We start from the raw sequence: 13,369 nt of genomic DNA on the forward strand, positions 1-13,369 counted from the left end.
ACCAGCTAATGGAAACACTGTCGCTATTTCAGTTGGTTTCGCTGCATTCTTATTCAGATCCTTCAAAGCTGTGTTGTTGTAAAGCTGAGACAACAAAACAGATCAAAGTCTTACCCTCATCAATTCAATCATCAAGTTTGCAAGGAAATATATAAATCAGTGGTAACACCTAGTTTATTACATTTAGTATTAATATTATGCTGATTAAATTTTGTACTTATACACTAAATGTGCACCAAAATGTTGTTTTTTTTTGTACATGAAAGCATTTTAATTTAGCATAAAATCGAATTTGACAACTACTGGCAAGTTTGGCTGCTATATTGCACTTTATTAAATATAACTAGAATGTTTTACATGCTGCACATATATAATCAATTTTTTCTCTATCTGTATTTCTACCAGATCTAGTGAACGTGATAGAGATGGAAGATGACCGCCGGTTTCACAAACTGACGCAAGAGCAGGTGGAGACTTTGGACCAAGTTCTTACAGAGGTCATTCCCATTCATGGCAGGGGCAATTTCCCAACCCTTGAAATCAAGCCTAAAGACATAATCCATGTTGTCAGAGACAGACTGATTTTGAAGAAAATCAAGGTAAGAGATGTCCGTCTCAATGGATCTACAGCCAGTCATGTGCTGGTGAAAGAGAATGGCACCAGCTATAAAGACTTGGATATCATCTTTGGTGTGGAGCTTCCCAAACCAGAGGACTTCCAGATTATCAAGGAGGTGGTTTTGGGCTGTCTTCTGGACTTTCTACCTAAAGGAGTCAACAAAGATAAAATCACAGCTCTCACCATGAAAGAAGCATATGTGCAAAAGATGGTCAAGGTGTTCACTGAGCATGACCGTTGGAGCCTTATCTCCCTATCAAATAATAGCGGGAAGAACGTAGAGCTCAAGTTTGTCAACTCTCTACGACGGCAGTTTGAATTTAGTGTGGACTCCTTTCAGATCATCCTGGACAGCATGCTACAATCTTATTTGGATGCTGAAAGGAGGAAGGTTGAAGAAGACCAAGAGCGCTATGACTCTTCTTCAGCTCAAACAAAAGGGATTCAGTCAGCCCTAATGGATGAATCGTTTCTCAGCTCTTGTGACATAGGACATCACCAGGGATGTGACAAAGACATGTCTTGCAATACTGATGACATGCAGACTCAGTGTTATTGTAAAACCAATCAGAAAGAACAGCCTAAATATTCAGAACCAGAACCAACTCTTGAAATGGACAAAGATGTTGAAACAGAGATGGTTGAAACAACAACAATGCCTGAACCTATGGAGCAAGAATCAGAGCCCCCTATAGTGGTGGATGTGGAGGAAAATAAGGAACTTCATGAAAATGTGTCTTTGCATAAGGAGACACTGCTAGAGGTAGATACAAATGAAACTGGTATTGATTCAGGAGGAGGAAATGAACTGGTAGTGTCTGTTAAGGAAACAAATCCCCCAGTTAAAACATACATTAGTGAAATGGATTCTGACATGTTAGACATAGAGGCAGTTAATTCCAAACCATGGCTTGAAATGGTACATACTGACTTCTCTTGTCTTTCAACAAAAGGGACCTTTGGTGAGCGATGCACATTTCAACCTGCTCCCATTACATTTCTCACACAAGCAGCACTAGATTCATTTGCTGAGTATCCTCTGCCACCCCCTGCCAAGAAAAACAGCCAAAATTCACAAATGGTTGTTCTCAAGCATTCCTCACCCAAACCTCCTCGGAAAATGTCAAAAAAGACAACTCCTGTGCCATGTTCACCAGATAAATCAGTGTCAAATAATTTGGATGTTAATACTTGTCAGGTTTTGCATCCACCTAAAGCTTACCCAAATGAATCATTACCTATGCAGGTTAAATTGTCAGGTTTTACCACACAAAGCTTTGAATTATCCAGTGCCTCAGAAAAAGAATCTAAAGAGTCAAAAGAACTAGCCACTTGTACTGGAGCTTTTATTGTTGCCGCTCCAGAGAGCGGCATCCATTCAGAAGAGACACTGTGCATGAGTCTATCACCAGAGGAAAGCCTTCAAAGTCGAGCACAAAGCTCAGAACCAGAAACTGGTGAAGCTACACATATAGTCATTCCTACGTCCAATCCCAGTAATCTCCCTAAAGATCCAAACAGGATAAACCAGCCTTTTACCGAAAGCATCCAGACAGCAAAGTGCCAGGCAATGGTACCTCTCATTAATGTGAATTCTGAGCCTTTACTTCAGGCAAATGAGAGTTATCACCTGAACTCAGGCTCTCCCAAAAAGGAAGACACTGAGTCTTGTGCCCAAGTTGATGACCTCACATCACCCTCGGTCACCCTCGAGTCGGTATCTAAGGCAACAAATTGCACCTCTCAAATATTGAAACCACTGTCTACAGACCATACTATTGATTCACAAGTGGTAGGGACCAATTTTTTGTGCTCTGAACCTCAAGTTCCCAACTCTCCTCTGTCCACTCTGCAGACTCAGGAACTTCTTGTGCCAACTCCACAGACTAAAGAACCTCCAGAACTATTACCATGTGTATTAGAACCACTTGTCTCTTTACCAGAGGTTCAAAGCCTCACTGTATCAGCACCACATTTTTCAAAGTCACTAGAACCTTCCATATCCTCAACAGAAACAGAGACTCCTAGAATCTCAGAAGCTCTTTTAGAACCATCAGTAGGATCTCTGGATGTCGTGGAACCATCGGAAGTATTCTTTGAAGTTCTAGAACCGTCTGAAGTACTTTCACAGGTTTTGAAACCCTCTGTAGTATCAATGTCACATACGTTAGAAACGTCCCCAGTAAGTGAGGTGGTGGTTTCCAAGATATCAGATCCATCAGCTTCAGACTTTAACAAGCCCATATTCCCTTCCAAAGAGCTGCCTTGCATTACAGTGATGGCTGAGAGCATGTATGGTGACTTTGAACAGGCTATGGATCATCTACGTTACCGGCTAATAGCAACACGCAACCCTGAAGAGATCAGGGGTGGAGGCCTGCTCAAGTACAGTAATCTGCTTGTCCGGGACTTTAAACCTGCCTGTGAAACTGAAATTAAGACACTTGAGCGCTACATGTGTTCACGTTTTTTTATTGACTTCCCTGATGTGAACGAGCAGCAGCGCAAGATTGAATCATATCTGCGCAACCATTTTATTGGAGAAGAGAAAAGCAAATATGATTACTTGATGACACTTCGGAGAGTGGTCAATGAGAGCACTGTGTGCTTGATGGGGCATGAGCGTCGTCAGACTCTCAATATGATTACCATTCTAGCACTCAAAGTCTTGGGTGAGCAGAATATCATTCCTAATGCCAATAATGTTACCTGCTACTACCAGCCTGCACCATACATGACAGACCACAACTTCAGTAACTATTACATTTCAAATGGCCAGTCCCCACTAATATACCACCCTTACCCACTACACATACACATGCAGACTGGACTGGTCTAGGTCTAGGTACATTTCCACCACTAACAATCTACCCTTGAGCTTGGGCCCAAACGCTTAAATAACAGTACTTAAGTGTTGGACAGTGGAAAATCTCAATGAAGAACTGATTGACTATCAGTGAGAATTATACATAAAAACATTGGAGCACTTGCACTAGCAATATGAATGTTAAAACATGTCACAAACTCTCAGAAAAAAAAGGTACAGTGGAGGTACAATTTTGTTTCTTGGGGAACAAAATGTATAACTTTACCTTTAAAGGTACACAATTGGTCCTTAGGGTACAGTTATACCATTGTTTTTCTCTACTTAGAGCAGGGGTAGGCAAGTTCGGGCCTAGTGAGTCGCTGTCCTGCAGAGTTTGACTCCAACCCAGTTTGACTGTAAAAAAATATGGACGTAGTGTCCGTTATGTCACCCATAGAATTCTGAAGAGCAGTTTTGAAGTGTAAAGTAGGGTTGAGCTGGCCGTTGCCATCTTGGCAGCACGTCACCGCGCGTCACTCCCGGTTAACTGAAATTGGTTAAAGAGGCGGGGACTGAGCTGGAGCTGAGGTGATGACTAACAGACAGCATTGTCTGCTGTCTGTTTGAGTGACAGCTATCCACCTGTCACTCAAAGTGGCCACACCCTTAATTATGCAGAAATGTAAGGCTTTATATAATATAAATGAATGAGTTATAAAATAATTCACCCCCCTCACAGTTGTCATGAAGGGCAAAATTAGATATATAGACTAAAACCACAATTTGTACCAGGCTGTAAACATGTTTTTTTTCTGCTGTAAAGTTGGGCATTTTAACATGGAGCTCAATGAGATTCTGCTCCTTCTGGAGCCTGTCTCTAGTGGCCAGTCGATGAATTGCAGTTTAAGTCACTTCCGTATTGGCTTCTAGAGAAACTCCAACCCTGAAAGACGTCTATAGATGCTCTTATTGAGAATTAACAGAGGTTTAGATGTTGATGTTTTATAGTTAGTGTTATATGTTAGTGTTTAGGCAGTTTGACTCTTGGCTTTTTATGTGAGTTTGTGGTTTTTGTTACAGCGTTAACAGTGTTAACAGTGTTCAAATCAAAAGAAGCTATGAGCTAAAATTATCATGAAGAAAAATGTTTGATTAAACGCATCACTGACTAAAAATATTAATAAATAATATTCACAAACAATACTTTTTTTTTTGCCATGGATCAGACATTCTGAATTATGATTTTTAAATACATTCGAGGGGGAAAAAAAGCTTATATTCACACAGATATCAAGAATCAGCATATAAATCCCAACAATGGTGACATACTTAATGCTACAATGCATGCTGGGAGCCATGAGTTTTATACTGTGGTGGCTTAGTAGGGTTGGAGCTTAACTCTGCAGGACATCAGCTCTTTAGGACCGAACTACTTCCCTACTCCTTACTTGGAGGTACAAAAATGTACCTTTTTTTTTTGAGAGTGCATGAATTTAATTGAAAACAACAATGACAAGATAAATGACAGGAAGACACAAAAATATGTGACCATGAAAATAAATATTAGAAGATAAAAAACTTTGCTAGGCATGTTCCTCTCTTATCAGAGGTAGCTAAAAGTCTTGTTTAACACACAAACAAACAAAAACACTGAAAAAGACAAATTGATAGAACTAACTATTTTGAATAATTTAACACTTTATTGGCATGACGAAAAGTGCAAGAGAAATAATCAGCATGCATTGGCTCTATTACATAGTAAAGTACTTTTGTTGTCTGAAACGATTAAACAAATTGTTCCTGTCTTGTTTTGCTCTAAGAACGTTCAGTAAGATCAGTGTTCCATTCTTCTTCCTTTTTTCAGATTTCTGTTTGAATTATGTTTTTTTTAATATGTTGTGCTATTTATTAGTACATCTACTGGGTGTTTGCATTTTAATTTATAATATATGCTTATTAGTAGATTATGAATGACTTCCAATCCTGCTCCCGGGGGGCAGGGTTTAGCTCCAGCACATCTGCTGGGAAGTTTCCAGTGATCCTAAAGACCTTGATTAAAGATTTAGTTGTGTTTAATTAGGACTAGAGCTAAACTCTCCTGTGGTCCTCCCTGGAGCAAGATTGGAAACTCCTATGTATTCATAATTTCAGCAGGATCACGTGTCTTCCTCCCTCGCACTTTGTAACAAATCCTTCCCTCGTGGGTCAAAATGACCCAAAGCCCTAAAACTATACTTAATATTTTTTTTTTGGGTGTCAACCTCCTGCGTAGAATAAATATAAGATGATGTCTCTTTCCACTAGATGGCCTTATTGCTCTATCTGGAGCAAATGAGCTGTTCCGCTGGGTCCTAAAGTCAGTTTCTCTTCAGTATGCATTCAGATTCACATGTAGACATTATAAAATCTTTTTTTGGTAAAGTTTTAGCATTTTTAGTTAGAATTTTGAGCATTTATAGGTTTTTCTATGTGTTCTGAAGCATTCCTCGCATTCCATTCATTCCTATGGGGGTCAAATTGACCCGTGAGTGAAGGATTTGTTACTTTTTTAAATTTCAACCACAAAACTCCCCCAATCCAGTCGTGTGTGTGTGTGTGTGTGTGTGTGTGTGTGTGTGTGTGGTTCAAGTAGGACAAAAGTCCTAGGGTCTTGGACCACTCCGATGAACACATGACCCGAGGGAAGGATGGGGTGTTAAAAAAAGTTCTCCATTCCCCATTTACATTACATTTACATTTATGCATTTAGCAGGCGCTTTTATCCAAAGCGACTTGCAACTGAGGAGTACAAGAAGCGATTCCCCCCCAATTCCCCCCCATTACTCTTATTTACTCTGACTAAATGAGAGATTTTCAGGAAAAAAGTTCCTCTGCTCAATGTCTGCATTTCATATTTTCTCATTTGTGAAGTGATCTACACAATTTTATTTATTTATTTGTTTGTTTTTTGTTTGTTTGCTTCTTTGACCAAAATGTAAAATATACTTTAGAATGAACTGAATTGATGAAAAAACAAATCACAAATTCAAGAGAATGAGATGCAAATGTTACTTCCAAACTTGGACAAGTACAAAAAAAGAAAACAAACCAACCAACCACAAAAAAAAGAAGGAGAACAAAGGCATTTGCTGGTGTCTTTTGTGTATCTTTGGCACACAATGTTGAGAATAACAAGCAGTCTTCTTTAGTTTTCTTTCCTATATAATGTAAATGTAGCCTCAAAAGAATCCATGCGAGGACATTAAATGATGTTATGTAATATTTCTTTGTATTTAACAGAACCATCAGTGGTGCTTAAGACTTAAATACATTTTCACTCTTTTTTACATCTTTGTGACAAAATGCATATATTTTTCCAAGAATGTATGTGTAGTACTGTATTAGAGCATACATGAAAGATTGCACCAGCCATACATACAGTATACACAAATACACAGATAAACACAAACTATAACGTCAGGACCAAAACTATAAAAGTGTACATTCTGGGACATCATGAAAACTGCTGAACTATACTGTCTTCAAAATGTGTTAAAGAGATTTGCCTAAGTAATACATTTTTCAGAAGCAAGAAAAAACACATGTTGGCTTTACTGAAATTGTATAAAGAAATGTTATTTTTAGGTTATATTGAAAATATAGTAAAAAGTGTTAGTAAACATTTGACCTTGACCTTATATACAATGCAAGTTTAATTGAAGATCTCATCACTGGTATAGCTATTCAAACGTGTGGAGTTATTTTTGTTCCTGTGCAGACCTAGAGTTTTGTAAAGTATTGGCTTGACTGTATGATTTCTAGTCACTCTGTTTTACCTTTATGTAATTGTCTACCTATGAAATGCAGCCAAAACCTGTAGTAACACTGTGGTTAGAAATAGGTTTAGACTGAAATTGTTTACCAAGATGATGTACACCCATCATGAAAACAGTTTATATGACCAAAATTATTTTTGCAGGAAAACATTAGTGCCTAAATGAGCAGGAGAAAACTGTAAAGTGGACGACAGAAAGGACAACGCTCCTGTAAATGCAGCCGTCACTTTTTTTATTTTCAGGTGTGCATTTTCTCCTTTTCTCATGCTATTTGTGTTGATGTCAGATGTTCAGTAGTTATTTGCTGTGGCTCGTTTTCGTTCATGTAATAAAAAGAATCCAAACAATTATCCACTTCATCACAAATGAGTGTTGTTGTTTTGTTTATTCAAAATATAAAATAACACATATATTAATATTGGTTCAGAGGGGGAAAATACTGAGTAATAATACTATTAAGGTAAAGGTAAAATACACATACAATGTCAAAAGTCTTAATTGCCTACCCCCAAAAATGTATGAAAGTAAAACAAAAAGTTACAAAGTATGCACGTTTAATTGTGCTCAAGTATAAAACAAAAAGCAGGAGACAGTAGAGATTTTAGTGTTCTCATTTTAGTATTTTTGATGCAAAACTGTCAAAAATCACTATTTTAAATTTCTGACTATGTAAGACTCTAGGACACCGCAGATGTTATACAGTGCACCTGGGAAGTATTCACAGCGCTTCACTTTTTCCACATTTTGTTATGTTACAGTCTTAATCTAAAATTGAATTTTCGTCAAAATTCTACAAACAATACCCCATAATGACAACGTGAGAGAAGTTTGAAATCTTTGCAAATGTATTAAAAATAAAAAACAAAACAAAAAATCACATGAACATAAGTATTCACAGCTGTTGACACTCACAATTGAGCTCAGGTGCTCCAGTTTCCACTGATCATGCTTGAGATGTTTCTACAACTTGATTGGAGTCCACCTGTGGTAAATTCAGTTGATTGGACATGATTTGGAAAGGCACACACCTGTCAAGGTCCCACAGTTAATAGTGCATGTCAGAGCACAAACCAAGCCATGAAGTTCAAGGAATTGTCTGTAGACCTCCGAGACAGGATTGTATCGAGGCACAGATCTGGGAAAGGGTACAGAAACATTTCCGCAGCATTGAAGGTCCCACTGAGCACAGTGGCCTCCATCATCAGCAAATGGAAGAAGTTTGGAACCACCAGGATTCTTCCTAGAACTGGCCGCCCGGCCAAACTGAGCAATCAGGGGAGAAGGGCCTTAGTCAGGGAGGTGACCAAGAACCCGATGGTCACTCTGACAGAGCTCCAGCATTTCTCTGTGGAGAGAGGAGAACCTTCCAGAAGAACAACCATCTCTGCAGCTCTCCACCAAAAGGGCCTGTGGCAGCCCGCCTTGAGTTTGCCAAGATGTAAAGGCGGCCACAGTGACCAACTTCAGGTTTGGGATCATTAGTGATTATAAATGAAAACATTATTTCCAAAAAAGTGTATTAATGATATTTTCATGCTATTTTGTACCTATAGTTTTGCTCCAAAGGCAAAAGGCCTTTGTTTTTTCATCAAACTTGTATATATATAAAAAAAATATATGTATTATTTTATTAGGGGCCAAGGTTTCACTTCCACTCTTGCCTTTAGCCTATAGAACTTCTTGCGGGAAAGTTGTGAAATTTGGCACAGAGAGGAGAGATTTAGCCTGCATCTTAATGTGACTAATAAAAATTGATTCAGGCCCTTCATAGATATGACACATTTCAATTCTGTTCTCTTTACTTCAACATATCTAATTTTGTCACAACTTAATTTAATTGTGTTCAATCAACCTAATATATTTAAAGGGTTACTTCAGTGATTTAGCATTAAGCTTTGTATTTAAACTGGGTCATTTGTGTAGTAGAAATGTGAAATTATTTTTGAATTTAGTGCCTTCTAGAGTCAGAAAAGACAGAAAATGTTTTTTTGTCTCATGTGGATGAAAGACAACAACTCCCAGAATGCACTTGCTTCGCTGCCCTACGAGGCCACTCCGTACACCGTCGTAGTTTTGATCTTCATAGTAATACAATCGTTCAGTTAGAGAATAAACATACAATTAAAAACTGAACGTGTCTTTTCAATAAAGTCTAATAAAGTGAGTCTAACGAAAGTCACAGCACAGACGCAGCAGGAGTCAGATTTCATTCCTCACGAAGAGCTGAGGTAACGTTAAGCGCCAGTCTGGAATTTATTGAAAAGTTGAAACACTCACTTTACTCTGCACCGCGCTCCGTTATTATGATTGTCAGTGCGGCCGTCTGTGTCTCACATTCTGTGAGTGAGATCTCTCCCCTTGTGGGTGGGTTAATAACATGCGGAACAGCTCCATCTAGTAGCTGTAGTCTTTAGCCTCTGGCCAAAAAATCCTCAGATGACACAAAATGACGATATTTGCGTCATTGGAGGATTTTTTTTCCAGAAATAAAATGCATAAATCTCTCGTCTGAGGGGGGAAAGTACCATAATTTGAATATACTACCGGGTTGATACAAAGCCTAATGCTAAATCACTGAAGTTACCCTTTAAAACTGAAGTTTACTTAATTAAGTTGTGATAAAACTGCATGAAATATTTGTGTTGACATAACTAGCTGGGCAGTGGATCTGTAGTTCCCAGCATGCTTTGCAAGGGACTCCATTAGGAGAGTACATTTAGGGATATTTTATGTGTTTTTCTGTAAAGGGAAATATGTTGTTAGTTAATGTTAGTGTTTAATGTTCAGTTATGTTGGACATTTAGAGGAGTTTCTGTAATGTTTTTTTAATCGTGTGGTTAGCGTTATGCTGAAGAGTGGCACTCAGTGATCTGCTAATATCAGGAGTGACACCTCTTTTCTTATATTTTCATTATATGCATTGTGTGTGATGATGAATGAAAGCGCTTATAATTGGTTTTCCAATTAAATGTTTTCATTTTATTTTGACAAGTATAAAAAAGTAATGTTATAAGTATATAAATATCGTTTAAGTTGTATTTGATAAAATTGAGTTAGACCAACTCAATTACATTTTATTGCATGAATTCGTTTTCTATGAGTTGGGGCTACATATATTTATTGGATGGAAAACCTGCCCTCAGTTAAATTGAGTTTGTCCAATGAGTTATTTTTTTGAGTGAATACTATCTAATAGGGGTGTAACGGTACACAAAGGTGACGGTTCGGTGTGTACCTCGGTTTTGAAGTCACGGTTCGGTACGAATGTGTGTACCCTTACACCCCTACTATCTAATATTAGTATGTAACATTAGTCATATTCAATACGATTTAGGGTGGATAGGGTGGAAAGCACATTGGGATGCAGGGTTGGAGTCTCTAATATCCATCTAGCACTATCTACTGTTCACAGTTTTGCCCATGTTTATAATAATAACTTTTGAATCATGAGGCCTAGAAAAAAAAAAAAATTCTGATTCATTGAATTTTACCAAGAGCATGTCAAATTCAATGCGAGGCCATGTCTCCCCAACGCTTTCACATATTGTGGCAAATATTGGTACGTGTCATCACAAGCATGACCTGTGGCTACTTGCAGTGTTTCGTCACAGCACCACCTACGGGTCAGGAAGTATGAAAAATTTATATTTTTGCTTATAACTTCTGAATGGTTTGCCCAGAAATCAATAAACTAGTAGATTCCAACCAGATTGACAGATTCCTTGAGTCATACAGAGAACATTGATACCATATTTGGTCAAAATGGCTGTCCGCCATTTTGAATCTCTAATGCAATTCAACTTAGCTTAAAAAGCAGCAAAGAAGAGCCTGTTGTTTGTGCATGTGGAGTCCTCCTGTGATGCACTTAATTGTTGTTGAACTCGCTCAGTAATTCTCAGATCTATATCTCTCAAGTTATTACAGGAACAGATCCAAATTCCCATAAAATTTAAGTAAATTATCCCAATTTAAATAAAGTGCAAAATGTTCCTTAAATGTTTTACAGAAAAATCACTGTTATTTTACAGGTATTTCCTGAATTAATTGAAATGACTGGCAGCAACAGAACATTAAACACTAACATATCTCTCAAGATCTCAGCATCTTTACTTATAATAATCCAGTTTGACCTTATTTCATACAAAAGTTATTATTGAGAATTATCTGCGATTTTGGAGTTGATGTTTTATTTTTTTTTAATGAAAAAAAAAGCTTGATGTCACCATTATGGTGATCATTGTGGCTATTGACCTTTTGACTTTTTAATATTAGCTTTTCTTTTTGCTGCTTTAACTGTGTTGCTGATACACATTTGTTATGGCAAAAAAAATGCAGGAGATTTGACAGCATTACCCGCCAGTTGATTTTTTTCCCGCATTTGGTTGTTAATTTTAAACCCTGTTGGTCACATATTGGTGATGATATGGTCATCATGCAGTGGCCTGACTCACTGATATCACTTGAAGTCAAATCTTTACATTAGTACATTAGCAGTTCATTTCACATGATTTTACAGTGGCCTTGTGATATTGTGGCAACAGTATTGTTACAATCTGGTGTTTTAAATACAGAATTCATTATACAGAAAACACTTTGAGCTGAGTTTTTCCTCCTGTTTTAGAAAAATTGTGTCCACATGAAAATGCAAAAACACGCTATGGAGCGCTGTCAAGAGCATGCCAAACCAGCAGGTTATAGAATATATAATAATATAATATATAATAAGTCCGTTAAGTTAGGATATAACTCTAACCGTAAAGCCATGTTGGCCAATCAGACACCTGGAAAAAAGTTATTGCCGGTTCCGGTTTTGATGTAACAAGCCAAAATCTCTGGTTTCCCTGCACACACGACAACACTGCAACCGGAGTTTCTAAAAATCTTCACCCTGGCAGGAGTTTTCAAAAAGGTCTGGTTTCAGTGACCGGATACTGTGTTTGCGTGTAGACGAACGGCCAAACTTCATAGAAAATATGCAGTTTTGAAAATACCCATGTTTGTGTGGACAGTGCCAGAGACATCAACATATGAATTGATCTGAATATTATTTTTATTGTACAAAGTTGATCTAAATATTTTTTTACTGTCACCATTGTTGGGATTCATAGACTGATTCTTGATGTTTGTGCAAGTCTACATGATCCTGTCAAAACATAATGCATAATGACTTCATAAAATCTTCATAGTATCACAGTACTGTAGGAAATTAACAAGTAATTTTAATCAATTTAATCCAAGATTAGAACCTGGTATCAGTGAACCAGGCCACTAAATGATGACTATATGACTAAACCATCACTAAAAAGTGACCAACATTATATGGTCAGAGTTTCTCTTGCATTGTTTTGCCATAACAATCATCTATCAGAGACACACAGCTACTGCAGGCAAAGATAAACTAATGATATAAAGTCATAGCCTGGATGTTAGTCGAATTTAGCCCCGCCCACAACATTTGAGGTCGGGAAGTTCGGTCTGGACTTGATCCGTTGTGGAGCAACTATGCTGGAACCAGAGCTGTTTGGACCAATCACATTGTCAGGGCGGGCTTTATACGATGATTGACAGATAACCAACAGTAACGTAATCATCCACGTCACCAAAAAGCGCTCGAGTTGAATTCGTTTACTAAACGGAGAACCTTTTCGAATATGCGTTCACCTTTACTATTTCTCTCAAAAATGATGATCGTGTTGGTCAGTACTCCGTGTATTCTTACAACACCGGTAAAGATCATTTACACTCGTCTTCTTCTTCTACTTCCAGTGTGCGTGCGGTTGAGTTCTGTTGACAACTATGCGTTGCTCAATACGTCACTTACTCCGTTGCTCTGATTGGTTGTAGGTCTATCTAATTGAGTGCAGAGGCATTTTCTTTCCTGGTTCGGTTTAAAACGCCCCATAATCCAGTGATCTGTACTCGAGACTCGGACTCGGTCTCGGACTTGGTTTCGAGACCATATTTTAATGGTCTCGGCCTTGTCATGGACTCGTGCGCATTTGGACTTGGTCTTGATTCGTACTCGAACATATTAGGACTCGGACTTATTCCCGAGTCCACTCGAGTCCCATTCAAAATATTCATGATTATTACTCTATTTTAATATTTCTTTAAATTGATGTTTGACAC

General features: G+C 38.0%; 1 protein-coding gene across 1 annotated transcript; it reads left to right on the forward strand.

The window, feature by feature from the left end:
• Positions 1-425: 425 nt before the first annotated feature.
• On the forward strand, positions 426-3,458 carry tent5d (terminal nucleotidyltransferase 5D; the record flags this gene model as incomplete). Its single annotated transcript, XM_079838519.1, has 2 exons — positions 426-993; positions 2,833-3,458. 2 exons carry the CDS (start codon positions 426-428, stop codon positions 3,456-3,458), a joined length of 1,194 nt encoding a protein of 397 aa, XP_079694645.1.
• Between the last annotated feature and the right edge of the window lie 9,911 nt (positions 3,459-13,369).

The sequence above is a fragment of the Gobio gobio genome (assembly GCF_949357685.1).
Source record: "Gobio gobio genome assembly, chromosome: 16".
Classification (NCBI taxonomy): domain Eukaryota; kingdom Metazoa; phylum Chordata; class Actinopteri; order Cypriniformes; family Gobionidae; genus Gobio; species Gobio gobio.